The sequence below is a fragment of the Sus scrofa genome, chromosome 8 (assembly GCF_000003025.6).
Source record: "Sus scrofa isolate TJ Tabasco breed Duroc chromosome 8, Sscrofa11.1, whole genome shotgun sequence".
In the NCBI taxonomy this organism is placed as follows: Eukaryota; Metazoa; Chordata; class Mammalia; order Artiodactyla; family Suidae; genus Sus; species Sus scrofa.
Genome location: NC_010450.4, coordinates 1,216,900 through 1,235,611, shown reverse-complemented (window position 1 = coordinate 1,235,611; position 18,712 = coordinate 1,216,900). Strand labels below are relative to the sequence as shown.

Sequence of the window (18,712 nt, the reverse complement as noted above, 5' to 3'; positions counted from 1 at the left end):
TGTGCACGGCGGACTTCAGAGCCCTTCCCCCGGCTTCTCACCAGCAAGCAGTTGCCAGCAGCGGCTCCTAGTCCAGAGGCTCGCCAGCCCGCGGGGCTTCACCTGGGGGGCTGGGCTGCAGAGCTGAGCCCAGAGCACCCCTTCCCGAGCCGCCCTCCCTCCGCCTGGAAACGCTCCGTGCCACCCGCTGTGGACGCTTCCTGTCCTCCTCGGTGCCCTTGTTCTTCTGTCGCAGCAGTGCTCCTTGATCCTAGAAGACGCTTGGGAAAACAGCAGCTCGCCCAGCGTCCTGCTACGCAAATACATGGGCTGTTAGCACTTTTCCCCAACAGTGCCTCCCACTGTCCCGTCTGTGAACACATGGAAGCGCTAACGTTCAAAGTGCCCCCTTTCTAGGTCATCTTTTAGCATGTCGGCGTCATTAACTATCTCTCGTGGAAATTGTGCGACTGTGACCTAACTTACTGATGCGGCCCACTGTTGATGGCTATTGAGGTTGAGCTATTTCTTGAATGTGAATTTGCTAGATGAGTGCAGGAAAAACACTCACACATTCCTTTTTAATTTAATTCTTGTTCTACATTGGAGTCGAGTTGATTTACAATGTTGTGTTGGTTTCAGGTGTACAGCAGAGTGATTCGGTCATATATATATGGCTGAATATATGTATGTATATATATATATATAATTCTTTGTTTTTTTTGGTTTTTTGGCTGTGCCCTTGGCATATGGAAATTCCTAGGCCAGGGAACCTGCACCACACAGCAGTGACAACACCGAGTCCTCAACCCATTGTGCCACCATGGAATTTTTGTTTTTGTAAATATTTAAATCTTTTTTTTTTTTTTTTTTTTTTTTTTTTTTTTGCTTTTTAGGGCTGCACCGCAGCACATGGAGGTTCCCCAGCTAGAGGTCTAATTGGAGCTACAGCTGCCAGCCTACACCAGAGCCACAGCAACATCAGATCCGAGCCACATCTGCGACCTACACCACAGCTCACGGCAACGCCGGATTCTTAACCCGCTGAGCAAGGCCAGGGATTGAACCCAAAACCTCATGGTTCTTAGTCGGATTCGTTAACCACTGAGCCACGACGGGAACTCCCTATTGTTATTATTTTTTTATACTTCTTTTTCTCTCTTTTTTTCTGGCTGCCTCGTGGCGTTTTGGAGTTCCTGGGCCAGGGATCAGATCTGAACCGCAGTTGTGACCAATGGAGCAGCTGCAGCAATGCCAGATCCTTAACCCCCAGTCCCTGCTGCTTTGTTAAATTCAATCCATCACTCCTGTTGCATCACAGCGGGAACTCTGCCTCTTCGACCTTTTATTTCCTTTTCTTCTGCTCCCCCGGCCCTAAATCTTTTTTCCCCCAACCTTTTGATTTTAGCAAAATACATGTAACGTAAAATTTACCGCTTTAGCCGTATTTAAGTGTGCAATTCAGTGCCATTATGCACATTTGCAATGTTGTGTAACCATCCCCAGTGTTTGTTTCCAGAGCTTTCTCATCATCCCAGACGGAAACTCTGTCCCCATCAACCCCCCCCAACCCCTGGCAACCCCTGTTCTGCTTTCTGTCTCTGAGGATTTGACTCCTCCGGGGACCTCACGTAAGTGGAGCCGTACAGTATTTGTCCTTTTTTTGATCAGTTTATTTCACTTGGCGCAGTGTCTTTAAGCTTCATCCATATTGTAGCAGGCAATACAATTCTGTAGCAGACAATACAATTCTGAAAGAATTTTAGCCTTTTGAAAACTGAAGACTATTGCATCGTACGGATGGGCCACATTTCATCCATCCAGGTGGTGGTGGGCGCTTGGTTGTTCCCACCCTTTGGCTCCTGTGAGTGGTGCTGCTGGGAGCACGCCGTATGCTGCCCGGGCCCTGCTTGCGAATCTTTTGGGTGCGGCTGTGACTTGAGACTGGGGTATCGTTGGACGTGGGCACCCTGGGCTGTGACATCGCATCCTCTTTCTTCACTCAGCTCCCAGGACGGGGGCAGCCAGGGGCTTTGTCTTGGGAAGCCCAGCAGTCTGGGAGGAGCTGTGGATCCCCCAGAGTGGCCGAGCGGGACAGCAAGCCCAGCCTCCCCCCGCAGCCTCCCATCACACCTCCCTGTTCGCTGAAATAGTCAGTATTCATAAGCGAAGGTTGGCATCACTAGCAGATGCCAGCAAAATGCACACCTGTGCACCTCCCCTCAACTGAGGGAGGGGAACCCGTGACGCCTGGCTGGGCCCCCCCGGGTCCCCCCTCCACCCTGCACTGAGTTCTCAGGTGCATCGCATCTCCAGGCTTCCTGGTGGGTTTACACAAGGGAGGGGCCCTAAGCAAGACCTCCGGCAGCTGCGTGTGTGCATGTGCACGTGTAACACAGTGTGGGAGTCGTCCACATCCACGGGGCTGGGGCTGCTCACCTGCCTTGGTCAGGCCGGCTATGGCCCTGAAGCTGCCGTCACGTCCACGGCTGCACAGGGCGGAGTCTCGGGTGCGTGGCGGCCCCGGACCCCAGGCTGGGGAGCCAGCTGGCCTCACGGTGATGAGGCCGAAGCCGCTCTGTGAAGTTACTGGCAGCAACGGGAGGGTGCCTGCTCCTGCACCCCCACCAGGCAGCTGCGCCGGGCCTCGGAGATAGGGACCCAGGCACTGGAGAGCAGGCGTGGTGCGGAAAAACCAGCTTCCTGCAGAAAAGGGAAAACAGGCCGTGCACGCCAGCGAGGGCCCCTCTGAAAGCGATGATGCTTCTCCAGGGAGAAAAGGTTTTGCATCCATGAAACAGCAGAGAGAGCAGGAAGTTAAAAACCTGGCAGCGAAAATGTCAGAGGGAAAATTCAAAGAAAAGAAAAAGGAGGGAATATCCCAGAAAGGAGGATGAAGTGAAGGTGAAGGTGAAAGAGAAACGATTTAAGACCTGGAGGGTCAGTAGCCACCCCCGGAGCTGCGCAAGCGGGACCTGGTGCAGGCTCCGCGGCCCCTGCTGGGAGCAGTCCGGCCTGGGGCGGGCCGGGAAGGAGCGGGGACCCCAGAGACCGTGTCTCGGTGAAAGCGCCGCAGACGGGGGCTTAAAACAACCAACATCTGTTCCCTCACAGTCCGAAGGCCACAGCCAGTCCCGAGGCTCTGCAGCGTCCCCGGCTTGTGGCCGCATCACCCCCGCTCTCTGCTGGGGTCCTCGCCGCCGCCTGGCCCCCGCCTGTCTGAGGCTCCTCTTCTGTCCCCTGTAAAGACCCTGGTCGTTAGATTAGATTAGATTAGTGCCACCGGGACGGTCCGGCCCTTGAGAGCAGCTGCAAAGACCTTTATTCCTAAGAGGTCACGTTTGCAGGTTCCGGGGGTCTTGGGGGACCCGTGAGCCCACTGCAGAGGCTTCAGCAGGTGCCGTGCCCCTTCGGGGAGGAAGCCCGCCCCTGCTGCACAGCCCAGGCTCTGGGGCGCGGGAGCCTCAGAGCAGAGTTTGTCTCTACTCGCTGCCCTGACCCCAGCCCCGTGTTTGCTTCTCTGCACAGCAGCTCCACGGCCGATTCCTGCCCCTCGGACAAGTCCGGGCCAGACGCAGCTCCCGTGGCCACAAGAGAGAAGATCCGGTCCCGATTCCACGGCAGCCACGACCTGATCCACCGGCTGTTCGTCTGCATTTCAGGTGCCACATCGGGGCCTGGGGACCCTCGGGCTTTAGGGAGTGGCTGACATGGGTGCAAGAGGCGCCCCACTGATGTTGGGGCGCTGGTGGTGCCAGCCCTGCCCAGGCCTTCCTCAGAAAGTCATTTCATCGTCCCCAAGCTCTGCGACAGGCCGGATGCCCAGCGAGGGGCCATCACGCTTGGCTGGGTCCTCCAGCGGTGGGGGGGGAGCCCACTCTGGTCCCTGCAGCCCCTCGGCCGCCCGCACAGGGGGGTTCTGTTCAGTTTGTGGTTCGGATTCCCGGTACATCCTGACTGATTTTTGTGTCCTTTTCTTGGGACAGGAAGCAGCAGGGGGTGAGGAGACGATGGCTGTTTTGTCTCCTGGGGAATGCAGAGAGGGGAGTGGCACAAACGGTGGCGTTTTAACCCTTTCCTTTAGTGCTGCGTGTTTTAGTAGCTGACGGGTTCGGATGCTTCAGAAGTACATCCGTGGGTGGTGCGGTCCCTCGTCCCCGGCCTCCACCTGTGGGCTCTGTCCAGACAGTGCCTGTCCCGTGGCCCAGCTCCCGGCGGGCGTTTACTCTGCGCTCCTGGCCTCGCGCCTGCTCCTTGCGCTGGGCAGGAGCGAGGGGCAGCTGTGGGGCAGCCCGTGGACTGGTGGATGCTGCAGAGTCAGGGGGTCATGTAGCACAGCCGAGGGCCCCCCAGGCACAGTCCCCAGCCAGGCAGGTGGGACCAGAAGTCAGTGTGACTCCATGCTTCCGTTCCGACGTCTTCACAACCCACTGCATGGCTTTGCTGTGGGGCTGAAGGAACACGTGTCTGGCGGGTGCTCAGCACAGCCGCTAATGTGCCAGGAACCTGGAACCGCAGTGTCATCGCTGTGACAGGTCCTAGGGCGTCCCTTCCTGTGGGCTGTGCGGTCACTTGCGTTGCTGTAGGTGGCAGCCCCGTCACCTGCTGTGGGCTAGCTTTGCTTTTCACAGCGAAAGGCTGAATCGGGTGAGGGTGAAGCGGACGAGACTCGGGGAAGCGTTGTCCTCCTGGCAGGCGGCAGAGGAGCTGGGCGCTGAGCCCCCCGTCCAGGCAGGGTCCACTCTCGGCTCCAGCCCCTAGGCTACTTGGGCCCCAGTGTTTGCAGGGAGAGGGCTGCATCTTGATGCTGAATGGCCATGGGGGGCGGTGCTGCCATGGGGTGGACACAGTTGGGGGCTCTGGGCTGTCCCTCGGTGAGGGGCCAGGGCCGCTTAGTGGGGTGGCCGTGACCCTAAATATAACTGCACGAATGAGAGGAACCGCCTGCCTGGGGAGCTGCCGGGGTCCCCCCTCCCCTGGTGTCCCTTGCCTCCCGAGCTTTTGCTTCTGCAAGAGGAATTGTCCCGGGGGTTGGGCAGCCTCTTCTTGCCCCCACCCAAGGAGCTGGTGGGCCTAACGCCCCCCTCGGCCATCCTCCCCCAGGGGTGGCCGACCAGCTGCAGACCAACTACGCCAGCGACCTGAGAAGTATTCTCAAGACCCTTTTCCAGGTCATGGCCACCAAGCCCGAAACAGACGACAAGGAGAAGTTGAAGAAGGGTGAGTGCCCGCGCGGGACAGGCTCTGAGGCTGGGCGGACCGGCGTGTCCTCCGCCTCTGGGAGATCCGCACGTGTCGGCCCAGGCGAATAGGCCCGGCAGGGACACTGGCTTTTCCAGGACCAGGCGCCTTCCAAATGGAAACCACCCAGCAGTCCAGGTGGTCCGCTGGGGGACCGAGGGGCCCACGTCGCAGGCCTGGGTACCCCATGGCCACTGCCCGGGGAAGTGGCACCACGCCCCCACCCTGCAGGCAGTCGCACGCCCCTGCAGGCAGCTCCCGCTGCACACGCGCCAGCAAGGTCACCCACTTGCTGCGGTTCTCTTAGAGACAAGACCCCGAGGCAGTGTCCCTTCCACCGAATCCCACCCGTCACAGCATCCAGAGGCCGGCCCAGAGCCAAGGAGGGGACCTAGGCCCCTGCTGGAAGGCAGAGCGGCCGATGTAACCTGCCTCACGGCCTCACACATACCCGGCGTGGCACACAAGCTGCTCTCGTACACGTCCTTGCACACACATGTGCAAGGCATGCTGAGCTCCTGTGAGGGCGCAGGTGGCAGGGCGGAGAAGGACGAGGCACAGGGGGCTTGGCCCCTTCCTCCCTAGAAGGACGTGGCAGTGCGGGGAAGGGGCCCCACCCCTGTTCGCCTGCCCCTCTCCTGGGCTGAGGCTCCCTTCTGGGCCAGCGGCCCCTCATCACAGGGGCTCCTGCTCAAGAGTGTCGGGGCGCCCAGGGCAGTGGGCCCAGCCCTGGAGGACACGTCCTCCACCACGGGGCGAGAAGTCTGCCTCCCCGTGTCCACACCACCCGGCCACGCTGCCCCCAGTGCCAGGAACTCTGGGCAGGGCTGCCTCCTGGGATGTCATGGCTAGGGGAGTGGTGGCATGGACTGTCCCTCGGGCAGGAGAGTGGGCCTCGGGGCGGTGGCCGGGCCTGGTTCCCCGTCTGCCTCGGGGGCCCTGGTCCAGGGGGACCTGACCACACAGAGACAACGGAGAGTCATCACCCAGCCCGCAGGGGCGGCGGATGGGGCCTGCGGTGACTCCCTTCCCCTGTGGGCCGGGGTGTGTTTGGGGGCCGCCCCTTGCTGGCAGCACCCAGCTGCACCTGCCATGGACCTCAGCAGCCACGTCTTTCCTCCAGTCACCCAGACCCTGCGCAGTGCAGCCTTGGAGGACTGCGCCCTGTGCCAGGAGACCCTGTCATCCTCCGAACTCGCAACCAAGACCCGAGACGGGGGCTTGGAAGGTGCGTGGGGGCTGGGGCCGATGTGCTGCGGACCGAGCAGAGAGCGGGGCCTCGGCTTCGACCTCCCTGCTCTGGCCTGCTGGCTCCATGCAGGCAGCGCTCCTGCAGCTGAAACCCTCCCCAGAAGCTGGCGGGGTGTAGCTCCTAGGGGCGGCAGCCCCAGCTCCTTCTCCGGGGCTCCCAGCGTGGGCTCAGGCCCTCTAAGCTGAGGTCATTGAACACCTCAGCCTGGGGGGTGTGGGGGAGGGTGTTGGGAGCAAGGAGATGCCGGGCTCAAGGCCTTTAGGCGTAGCTGGAGGTGGCTGGCCCCAGGACACAGGCCCATACCTGCACCACAGGAAAGCCTTCACGCGGCGGAGCCTTTGCCAGAGGGGCTCGGTTGCGTGAGAGCCCGGAGACCCTGCCCCCCCATTAGCCTGGAGTGGCCACTGGGGGTCTGGTGGCTTGGCATCAGGGCAGGAACATCCAGAGCGGGTTGGGGGCCCGGGCAGCACATCTCAGGGGGTGGGGGGCAGCCGAGGCCTTTGGCAGGGGCTGGACAGGCCCTGAAGCGCCCAGCAGATAGGCCTGGGGTGGAATGGGACCTGACGGAGGAGGAGGCCCAAGCCGACCCGCCGCAGGCGGCTGTCACAGCGCCCCTGCTGCACCTCCCCCACGGCGGGCCCTGCCAGTCCCCCCTCGGGGCCTCCCTCATGCCGCCTGGTGACGGGTGTGTGGTGAGGCCACCTTCGCCAGGACCCCGGGGGTGACCGAGTGGCACCAAAGTGCCCTGAGCCTTGTCTTCTCTTCCTGCCTTTGAAAATCGGATGCGGGCTACAAAGGACGCCCCTGCGGGGAACGCGGAAACCCCTGCTCGAGGGGCTCGGAAAGAATGAGCTTCAAGGTCCGGAGCGGCCCGGCCCACAGCCAGGGCGCGTGCCCTTCATGGGCTGCCAATCCAGCCCCTCCTGGAAGTGGCTCCCAGGGGGCGGCCGGGCCCCGGTCAGAGTGGGTGCCAGGCCTGGGACGTCCTCAGGACCCCACTGGCCTCCTGGGGGAAGGGTCTGGACTTGTCGCTTGGCGCTGGCCTCGTGGCACAGCGCCAGGGGCTGACACATGCTGTCCAGGGCGGCACTGGAGCCGACCGAGGGTTTTACGTGGAGCGGGTGGAGGGTGGGGGCGGGCCGACCGGGAGAGCTGGGGGGAGGGAAGGAGGGGTTGGTGAAGGCAGGGGAGGGGAGGAGACCCCGTCTCTTGAGGGTGGGTGGCTGTGCCAAGCTCTGCTGGAGGGCAGAGGGGGCTCCCTGAGCACGTGCTATGGCCTAGGGAGGTGTTCGCTCCCCCTCTGGGCTCCCGGGCTGGGCTCCCCCCATGGGGAATGAGGGGAAGGGCTGTCTCCCTGTGCAAGGTGGCTTCTCCGGGCGCCCACCCCCACCCAGCCCCACTTCCAGAGCAAGTCCCCAGGGGCTTCCACCAGCAAACGGCTGGGAAGTGATAGGAGACAGGACAGGGCCCTGTGCCTCTGCCTGGGCTGCACAGGTCGGGGTGGGGGGCAGGGGGCCACCCTGTCCCTGCCAGCGGTTTCCCTGGACCCTCAGCACCCCTCCCCAAGAACCTGAGAACTGGCCTGGAGCCAGCGGAAGGCGGGGCCGCGGGGGCACCCGTGGCTCCAACAGAGGGGTTGACGCAGGGTAGGGGGTAGGGGGTTGATTTCTTCATTTCTCAGCCCCCGTTTTTTGCCTGAGGGCCTGGCCAGGCTGCAGCTGGGCTCCAGCTTCCAGGACCGCCCCACCCGAGGCTCTGACCCCCAGCCCACCCACCCCACTGCCTCCACTGCACAGCTCCCTCTGGCTGACACGCCCCCCCCACTCCTGTTGTCACAGACCCGCCTGAGTGGGTCCCGGACGAGGCCTGTGGCTTCTGCACTGCGTGCAAAGCCCCCTTCACCGTCATCCGCAGGAAGCATCACTGCCGCAGCTGCGGGAAGGTAGGTAGGCCCGAGGCCCGGGGGCTGTGGCTGGGCATCCCTGGGGACCTTTCAGACTGTGTACGGGCCTGGCAGTCAGGACTGAGGCCCCGGGGGCTGGCGAGGACCCAAGTCCTCATGCGACACACCTGAGCCCTGGGCACAGGGTGTGGGCTCCGGGCACTCAGCCCACCGGGTCCGAGGGGGCAGTGGCCAGTCCCTGCCGCTTCAGAGCTGGGGACAGGGAGGAACCAGAGGGTCTGACTGGGAGCCTGCAACGTCCCAGTGTGGGACAGGGACCCCTGCCTCAGCCGGGCCTCCTGGGGCCAGAACACGCCCAGGTTTTCCTGAAGGTCCCAGCCCCCCAGGGCCACTGGAAGACCTTCGCCCAGCACCCTCGCCTGCTCTGGTGGATGGGGTGTGCCCGGCGCTCAGGGCTCCCACCCTGTCGGTGCTGCGCCTCCCCGCCAGGCCCAGGTCCGGAGGGGGTGAGGCCCGGGGGCTGCTGGGACCCGTGCCCGGCTCACCGCCCCACCCTCGTCTTCTAGATCTTCTGCTCCCGCTGCTCCCCGCACTCGGCCCCGCTGCCCCGCTACGGGCAGGTGAAGCCGGTGCGAGTGTGCACGCACTGCTACATGTTCCACGTCACGCCCTTCTACAGCGACAAGGCGGGCATCTGACGCGGGGCGGGGCACAGCCACACCCGAGAGGGCCCCGGACTCCAGGATGGAGGCGCCAAGGGCCCGTGCTCCTGCCTCCTCCATCCAGGCCACAGGCTGCAGGGGGGTTTTCACTGCATTTCATCCAGCTGCTGCCACCACCGCTGCAGGGGCTGCAGGCCGCCCAGACTTCCAGAACGTCCAGTGCCTCCGCACCCACCCTACCCCCCCCCGCCTCCTACCACTCGTGGGGACCCCAGGCCAGCCTCAGGAGCCAATAGGCGGTCAGCTTCATCCAGGAAGGGTCCCTGAGGTGCCCAGTGGCTGCCTGGGCTGGAGTGGGCTCTCCTCCTGCCTGTGCACCTGCCCCACCCCCCGCCCTGTTTAGATGCTGCTTCCGGGCTCAGCGGGAGCAAAGGGTCCGCTCTTGAAGGAGGAAGTGGGGCTGGTGTCTGAACTCCGGTGGACACCTGCAGGAGAGGGGCCAGGCCCCAGTGCCCGCAGGGCTTCCCCGAGGGCTTGCCAAACCAGAAAGACCAGGCTGTCCGTTCCCTCCAGGGCCCTGAGCCCACAGCCCCCCCGCCCCCTCTCCTCACCTCTGCCCTCTGGGACCGGTCTCCCTTCTTGTCAGGGAGGGAGAAGGCAGAAGCAGACCCTGTGGGGACCCTGCTCTTGTCTGCCTGCTCCAGCCCCCCAGCTGGTGCGGGGGCTCTGGCGGCGGGGAGAGGCTCCCAGCTTCTTAGGCCAGGGCCCTGCGGGGGCTGAGAGCCACCGGATGGTGCCCACCTGGCTGCCACTTCCCCCTTCCTTCTCTCTGCACCCCCTGGGACCCCGGCCCACCTCCTCAGACCCTGGAGTGGCCCCGGGCCCCAGCACAGACACCTCCTCAGGCTTAAATCTCAGGCTTCACATTGCAATGACGATTGCAGTTTTATTTTTAGAGAGGTGACACACCTGCTTCTTTTATAGGACAAAATCCAATTACTATTTAACAGTGGACTACACATGCACAAAAACAGCTTCTGTGGGAGAAGAAAAGTAGAGAATGGAGGGTATATTATGTATTGAGATTATTTTTATTTTCTAAATGCTATAATTCAAAACCATTTCCATAAATCTATTTAAGGATCGCAGACGCTCTTATTTCTTATGTGGCGATGGAGTCCTTTTTCTCAGCCTGGGACGCGATGGGTTCTGGCTAAAGGTCCTTCTCCTCTAGGAAGCTGGGGGCTTCTGGACTCTCGGGTCAGTCAGAGCCAGCACTTGGCTTCCCACCAGCCCCAGGGGAGGGTGGCCACCCCGCCCCCCACCCTGCCTCTGCGACAGCTGCCGTCCGCCCACCGCACCCAGCTTCTCCTGGCCTTTGTGTCCTCAGCTCAGAGCCCTGGCCTGTGTGTGTGTCGGGCTGCGCAGTGCTCTTGGACACCCCACCTTGAGGCACCCCCACCTGGGTGGCCTGGCAGGGGCTGTACCACCAGCTGCGTGGAGGCTGCCTCCTGAGTGCCCTGGAGGGGACACCGGAGGCCAGGCCCAGCACTGGGGGTGCCAAGGCACCAGGGCTGCTTCGGGTCTCAGAAGCTGAGCCCTTTGGGCTTGGGGGTCCAGTCCCCCTGAGGCGGCCATTGGGCGGCCAGAGAGTGGGGGCATGGCTGCAAGAGGCCCTGCAGGCCAGCAGACCCATTTATTTTCTGGCAGGTGGGAAAGTGTTTCAGAACACAGGGCAGGGCTGAGTCCTTTGGGGGCAGAAGAGAAGTGGCACAGACCTGGTATCTCCAGCTGCCCAAGGCCAGGCCTGCCCACCTGGACAAACTCCCTGCCGACCCTCTGGCTGGCTGTACCTGTGTCCCTGGCTGGACAGCAGTGCTTTCTGGATGTCAGCTGCCTGGGGGCGTCCCGTGAAGCCATACTGTGGGGTCCCCTCCCTCTCCTCCAGGTACCCACACCTGTCACCTTCCAGACCCGAGACGCAGCAGAGCTCCCCATCCGCCAGGTCAGGGCGAGAGGGGGACGGAGACGCAGGAGGGAGGGTCTGCCCGAGGCCCACCCGAGGCCCAGACACAGCTGCCCTCAGGGGGAGGGCCGAGACGCCAGGGAGAGGGGGGCCTGCCCTGCAGGAAGGCCTGTGGCCCGGGGATCCCCTAGCAAGGGCCACCAGCTGTGCCATCTGTCCAGAAGTGAGGGGTTTCCCGGGTCCTGAGACTTCCCTTTTAAACAGGAGGCATGCAGTCACTCCGCCTTCTGCACGGTTGTCCCCGCCCCGGGGCTGAGCCAGGACCTGAGGGAGGGGAGGGTTCCTCCGAGCACGTTTCCCGCTCAGGAAGGACCTGGAAGGAATGGCCTGCTGCCCACCCGCAGCAGGGGCAGGGGACTGCTGGCGGCAGGGGAGGGCCAGGGGCCTGTGCTCTGTAATCAGCCCTGGCGAGCCAGCTTCGGACCCGAGCAGGTCGCCGTTCCTGAGCCTCTTTCCAGTGCTCCTTCCTGCTGCTGTGGTCGGTCTGTCTGTCTGTCTGTCTTTCTATCTTTCTTTTTTTTTGCTTTTCTAGGGCTGCGCCCGCAGCATATGGAGATTCCCAGGCTAGGGGTTGAATCGGAGCTGTAGCCGCTGGCCTACACCACAGCCACAGCAACGTGGGATCCCGGCTGCATCTGCAACCTACACCACAGCTCACGGCAACGCCGGATCCTCAACCCACTGAGCAAGGCCAGGGATCGAACCCCCAACCTCATGGTTCCCAGTCGGATTTGTTTCTGCTGCACCACGACAGGAACTCCCCTGCTGCTGTTTCCTGAGCTCTGTCCCTTCCACTCCCCGTGATAATCCCTGCAGGGCTGACCCCTTGAGGTCACAGATGGGGAAACTGAGGCTCATGGACGAGGCCGTGGGCTTTTAGGAAGCAGAGTGACCTGTAGCCTGAGTGGTACCCAGAAGCGCTGGTCCCGGCTGCCCACACCTGGAGCTACTTCCTGAGGGCAGCTCTGGGAACAGGGCCTCCACTGGCGTCAGGACACCCAGGGCAGGCGCTCCCCTGCGGGCAATGGAGGAAGCGGCGGAGGGGGGGGCACTCGCCGCTCCTCCCGGGCCATACCCAGGCCTGGTGGCAGGTGCCACGCATCCCAACACAGCCCCCGCCACACCCCGTGCACGAGGTTCCGGTGACAGGCTCTCAGGACCCAGATGCAGGGCAGGCCACCAACTCAAAGGAGGTCCGGGGTGGCCCCTGGGGCAGAAAGAGCTACCTGGCCTCGGGAGGTATCTTTGGGGTGCGAAAGCCGCCTCCTCTCCCCATCCAGCTCCTTCCACCACAGGCTCAACTCAGTTCAGAGGCCCCTTCCCACTCTCACACACCCTGGCCTCCCGAGGTGCCCCCGCTGCCTGCCCCCACGTGGCTCATTTGTCCCCACAAGTGTGCCCATGTACAGCTGCCTGCTCTCAGGCGCAGCCCACCCCAGGCAGGCAGGCAGGCTGGCAGACACCCATAGGGACAGGCAGAATGCAGGGGAGACAGTACCCTGGAGGCTGGGAGGGTGGTGGGACAGTATTCCCTGGGAAGCAAGTGGGAGGAGCAGCTGCGGGGGTGTGGGCGGGGGGGACAGTCCCCTCCACCCCCCAGGGGCCGGGGGTGGGCTTCCCTCCAGGGTCTCTGCTGCAGCCCCTAATGGCCGCCAGGGGGCGCCCTGCCCTCCACCTCCTCTGCCTGCGGGGCCAGGCTGCCAGGGCGCTGGGGCGGCTGGAGCGCTGCCTGCAAAGGCTGCCCCACTAGGAGTGGGCACTCTAGGTCTGAGCAGGGCCCCCAGCGCAGACCGACCCAGTGGTCAGGCCCTAGTCCTCCAAGCCCTGCAGTGGGGTGGAGGGTCCAGAGAGGGTCCCTGGCCAGCGAGGGCCACAGGCAGGGCAGACCAGGCCCTGGGGTGGGGGAGGGGTGGGAACGGGGTCCTGGTGGGAGTCGGGCACTTTGGACGGCCAGGGCTCTGGGTGGGGGCTGACAGCACCTTGGAGAGGGCTGGTTTCCTGGCCATTCCCAGCTCTTCCTGTTCTCTGCACTCTGCAGTGGAAGCTGGAGGGAGCTGAACAGGACCCAAAGTGCCTGCCCAATGCCACCCCAGAACCAGAGTCCTAGAGGCTCTTATCCCCTCTTAGGCCCACCCTAGCCACCTCCTCCAGGCAGCTTTCCCAAACGGGGCACCCTCAGCCCCCACCCTCACACGCATTTTTGGAGCAGAGCCTGGGACCCCTTGCAGGAGTCAGGGAGCCTCTCAGAGCCTCTCCTGCCAGCACCGAGCAGTCCCTCAAACGTAACCTCACCCCAGAGACTTAAACGCACAAGTGTGGCTTGGGTTGTGCTGGGGTGCTAATCTCTTCCGGGCCTCGAGGACGGTCCTGGCTGGGTCCTGCACCTGAACTCAGCAAAGATGGCACCGGACACTCCAGACCTGCCCTGCCCTCGGGGGTCTGCAGGCCTGGGGGCCATGCAAGCTGGCTGAACCCATGGGTCTTGGGGGCCAGCGGGATGTCGGGGGAGAACGGGGAACCAGAGCTACCGAGACACACGGCGCCCAGAGAGTTAGGAAGTGGGCCGATCCCAGTGAGGGTGAGCAGATGGGGAACAGGGCTGGGTCGCCCCAGGCACCGAGCAGGCAGGTCAGCTCTGAGGGAGGCTGGATTGGTGGGGCAGAAGCCAGGGCCCCGCCACCCCGGCCCCCAGCCCCTGGCTCCATCAGAGGCAGTAACACAGCTTGGCCACACTCACTGCTCCGACCTTGCAGTCTCTCCCACCCCCCAGCCCCCATCGCTCGGGACCTGCTGAGCCCTGCGGGCTATGATCTGGGAGACCTCTGCACCCCCTGATGGAGGCAGCTCGGGGCGCACTGGCCAGAGCCTGATCTGCTGGCCTCTGGGTCTAGAAGCAACGGAATGACCGGGGGCCCAGGGATGGGGGTCAGGGGTGGGTTTCCCCTGCTCAGGGCCTCCAGCCTGAGACTAGATGGCCTCTACCTCGTGACTGTGGGTAGCAGCCAGAGCCAAGTGAGCGCCAGCCTGGGGATGGCCTGAAAGACCCGGAAGTCTTCCTGGAAGAGGTGGGGAAGCGGGCCAGGAAGGTCGAGGCCGGAGAACCCAGGTGGTAGGACTGGAAGAGGGGCGTCGGCGTGGCTCTGAAGCCCCTGTTGCTTGAGGAGGGAGGTCCGGCCGTCGACCCCAGACTCCTCCTCCCCAGGCCCCGGAATAGAAAGGCCCCTTAGAAGCAGCCGTGGGAGCCCTGGAGCAGAGGCAGGGCCAGGCTGGGTCCCTTCCTGTCCCGCCTGAGCCTGGACCCAGGGCCAGGAGCAGGGAGTCTGCTGGCCCCGAGCTGTCAAGATCCTGCCCTCCTGCTTGTGGGGCCACAGCCGCCACCACAGCAAGCGCTTGATCTGCATCCCATCCCTCCTTCAGAAACTGGTTTTCCTGTAAAAATTATTTGAGAGAAAATCGTGTTGTTTGACTTTTGGATATTTTTAGTTATAAGGAATTCATTTAATTTATAATTTACCATTTAATTTACAGTGGCCGGCATTGGCCAGGGATCATGGGTATAGTGAGAAAACCTTATAAAGTGAGGGGCAAAAACGTCGACCCCACAAATTGTTCACAAGAATAACAGACTTTTTTCTTTAATTTTTAAAAATGCTGACCTTATGTTGACCAAGCAGACCTTTATTACATCTTCATGCATCATGGTTTTGCTGTCGTTTTGTATTTCGCAGACAATTTTCATGAGCGTTAAACTTTTTGGAAGGCAATGCTCGGAGGCCTGGCCGGTGCCCTGGGCTGGGCGCGGTGGGCGCCGTTTGCCGAGACTCTGATGCTGTCGGGTCACGTGGCTGGACAAGCCCCGCCCCATTTCCCTGCGTGGGGGGCCCAGGGTCAGAAGCACTTGCAGATTTAGGGCTGATGTCGGCATCCCCGCCACTTCCAGCCCCTTCCCCGTGCCCAGCCCACTGCTCCCCAGGACTTGACATGCATCCAGCACCCCTCCCCAAGAGACCCCTCCTGCCCAGCTCCATTCTAGATCTGGGAAGCAGGCTCAGAGAGCTTTACGGGATTGGCCAAGGTCTTGTGGCCAGACTAGACTCCGGGGCGGCTTTGGGGGAGAGGCCCAGTGACAGAAGCCCGCAGAACTCCTCCCGTGGTCCTGGCACACACTAGGTCTCAGTGCAGGGGAGCCAAGGCTTCTGGGAGGCTGGTGACAATGCGGGCCTGGCAGGGCCCTCCAGCACCTGATGACCGCACAGGTCATCTCTGTCCCGGGGCCCCACAGACCCAGAACCTGCTTGCAGGTTGCTGTCTGGACCTGCCACCGCCCCAGGTCTAAGGAGCAGCAGCTGCGGACTGGGGCTGGATTCCAGTCCTGACCCCTCCTCTCGGCCTCCTGCCCAGAACGTTGGGGCTGGGGACGCTGGTGGCAGCAGGGATCCACCCCAGTGACTGATGGGACAGGAGAGGAGGTGGGTCCAGGCCCCGGTGACCCTGAAGGTGTGAGAAGCAGGTTCTGGAGGAGGCAGGGCCTCGCACACCTCCTCACCCTGGGAAGGTGCGGCTGAGCTGAGAGCCACGAGCACGGCCCCATCGCAGTGTGCAGGGTGGCTGGGCGGGAGGGAGGGCAATCCTGGGTCCAGAGAAGGGGAGCCAGGGCCCAGTTGGCGTGGGGGAGACTAAAGAGCAGGCTTCTGGAGGCTTCCTCCCTCCAGGTCTCCTCAGAGAGATCCCGCACAGGCCCCAGGGCTGGGGGGAAGCCAGCCTTCCCCAAGTGTCTGGCCAGGAAGCCTGCCTTCCTCCATGTGCTCAAGGCGGGTACAGCTGGGGAAGCTGAGGCTGCGCTGGGGGCAGTGGAGGGTCCCACCAAGTGGCCCCTGCCTTCCAGCCAAACCCTAAATCCCTTCTGGATTCAGGCCCGGCTGGGGCTCTGGGGCAGGCGTGGCTTGCCCGTAGGGCGAACACTAGAGGCAGGCCGTGGGGACACGTGGGCTGGTCCAGGAGGGAGGCAGTAGAGGGGGGGAGGGTGCTGAGGAGGGCAGGGGAGGTCCAGGCCCCGTCTAGGGCTCTAGACAGAGGTAACAGTGGGAGCCCGGGTTCCCAGAGGGAGGAAGCCTGAGACGCCTGTCTCCCCGTCCCCAGCAAGGACTCTGCTGGCCCCCAACTCAGACAGGTCCCTACAGGAAGATGTGGGGGAAGTGGGGAGGCGGTGAGACGCTGGGCCAGGCCTGGCTCAGAGAAAGCTCCCCGGAGGAGGTGATTCAACCCTGCTGCCCTCCAGAACTGGGCCCAGGGGTGGCATCGCGCCCATGTCTGCCCCAGGATTGCCCCTCCCACCTGGGGGGGGGTGCCTCAAGACCCTGTGTGGAGGCTTGACGTCGGTGAGACCATCCCCCCCATAGATCCCCCACAACACACGCCCCCGCAACCTCGGCTCTGCATGCTCTGGGCGCTCTGGGCTCCCGGCCGCAGGGCCCGCCCCGAGCAAGGCGTGGCTGGAGGACACGCCGGTGGTTCCCACTGCCTCTCTCCTTCCCCTACCCACTGCCTTCTGGCCCACACGTTGCCCCCCGGAGCTGCCCCCTCGGTCTGGGACCCAGATGCTGCACCCGCACCAGGTCCTCTTTCTTGCCCAGCCCCTCACTCCCACCACCAGCCAGGCCCCTTCTGGCCCCGCTTCCCCAGGGAACAGTGGCGCCCACGCTCACAGGCAGTGTGGACCATGCGGGCACTGGGAAGTGGCCTGTTCCCAGTGTGGCTGAGGGAAAGGTCCCCCAAATAGCCCAGATGCAGCCCAAGGCAAGATGGGGACCCCCCCCCCGCCTCCTCTCAGGCCAGGAGGCAGCTGGCACAGGCTTCTGTAGTCACACCTGGGCACCATGCTGTCCACTGTGCTACAAAGCACACCTCATGCCCCACAGCAGAGAGGAGGGTAGGCGTCCAGCAGGTGCACTCACACAGGCACAGGTTCTGGCTTTAGGACAGGGACCAGCAACCCAGCCCTCACATAAGCAGGGAACACCCTGCCTCCACTACCCCAGAGCCCAGAATGCACCCGGCTGTCCCCGAGCTTGGTGTCCTCCTTGACCTCGCTCACAGGTAGACCTGGAGGCCACAGCACCCAGCTCTTGAGAGGGACGCTGCCCTGGCCCTGGGTGGCTGTGGGGCAGGAGCAGAAGGGGCAGGGGTTAATGCTGTGATTTTAATGTCCATGCAGGGCTGTCTAATGGCAGTTTCCAAGTCCCTCACCGGGTCCTGCCACCCTCTGGGGGCACACGTTCCTAACCCCATTTCTCAGGTCACCACAGTGGTGGCTCCCACCCCTGCAAGTTGTGCTGGACCAGGAGGTGGTTTGGTCTCCATGCCGAGTCACTAGCCCTGGCCAAGCATATGGGAGCACTAATCCATGGGGGAGGCAGTGGGGGGGGGGAGGGTGCTGGGGAGGGCAGGGGTGGCTGGGAGACCCTGGGGAGTCCCTAACCTCAGGATTCCCAGCTCTGTCAGTCCTTCTCGAAACAAGGAAATGCATATAAAGCTTTCAACAGGCCCTCAGGCTGAAACTGTGAGGTTTTTAGTTTTGTCCTGTTGTGCTGGCAGCAGCAGAGTGTCTGTGTTGGAGGGGGTGTCCAGCCACCTTGCACCCCAGAATCTCCAGCTAGCTGGCCCCCTGTACAGGAGCTCCCAGGCCATCAGTCTCAACGACCAGTGAGAGGGAAAATTAAGGAGGCCTGTGGCCAGTCTGGGGCTGCCCCTAACCTGCCAGTCCCTGCTCCAATGGGGCCAGCTTAGGGTCAGGCGTCACTAGGGCCACCTGCCAGCCCGCCAGCCGGGAGCTCTCGCCCCTCCCACGAAGGGCAATTCTCTTCCCTAGAAAGCGCTTCCATGGCCAGAGGGGACAAGCGCTCGCCTCTTGGAATGTCCCCACCCTTTGGGCCAGACAGGAGCACGCAGCCCTCCACTCATGGGAGCCCTGCGGCGGCAGATCTTGGCACCCTTCTCTTCTCACATCCTTCCTTCAGCCCTAGGGTCCACTGGGCAGCTCTGAGGGACCCCTGCAGCTCCGGGCCTCAGTTTCCTACTGAGATCCTCCGTCTAGGCCCCTCTTCCAAACCCTAGCCTTTCCTGGGATCGCGCTGTGTCCGACGAGGAGGGCTGTCGTTTTGCAGCCCCACGAGAGACCTCCGAGGAGACCGCGAGGCCCCGAGCTTCCGCGAAGCCAGTTATGGCAGCAGGCCCGGGGCGACAGGTTCCTGTGCACGGTGTGTGCAGATCCGGCGCACCGGCGGGGTATTTGGGATGCTCCCTGCGCCCTAACGGGCCCTGGCTCGTGGCCGGGCGGCAGGCGATCCCACAGCCCTCTGCTTCCTCTCGGCAACGCGTCCGGCCGCAGCGCCCTCATTGGCTGCGCGCCCCGAGGCCGGCCATTGGTCCGCCGTGCCTATTTTACATAGACCGCTCTGGGCCAATCGGCGCGCGGCGCCTACTTAACATGCACGCCTGCCGCCAGTCAGCGAGCGCGGGGGCCGGGCCACCACGTGCTGTTGCTAAGCTTGGGCTTCTAAATTGTTACTACCGCGGCGGGCCTATCGGAACCGAGCTTCGCATCTGTCAACATTCTCGGCCCGGCCCGAGGCGTTCGGCCGGCTCCTATT

General features: G+C 63.1%; 1 protein-coding gene across 3 annotated transcripts in view; it reads left to right on the top strand.

Moving 5' to 3' along the window:
• Positions 1-10,195, top strand: part of ZFYVE28 (zinc finger FYVE-type containing 28) — an 87,522-nt gene extending 77,327 nt beyond the window's left edge. The window contains exons 9-13 of one of the 3 annotated variants that reach the window (XM_021100926.1): positions 3,508-3,641; positions 5,083-5,199; positions 6,344-6,448; positions 8,311-8,414; positions 8,942-10,195. In XM_021100926.1, the coding sequence (XP_020956585.1) occupies positions 3,508-3,641; positions 5,083-5,199; positions 6,344-6,448; positions 8,311-8,414; positions 8,942-9,073 (592 nt within the window). In that variant the 3' untranslated portion in view covers positions 9,074-10,195. Of the gene's footprint in view, positions 1-3,507; positions 3,642-5,082; positions 5,200-6,343; positions 6,449-8,310 lie in introns of all 3 variants that reach the window. The other 2 variants (XM_021100929.1, XM_021100930.1) reach the window with 2 other exon arrangements.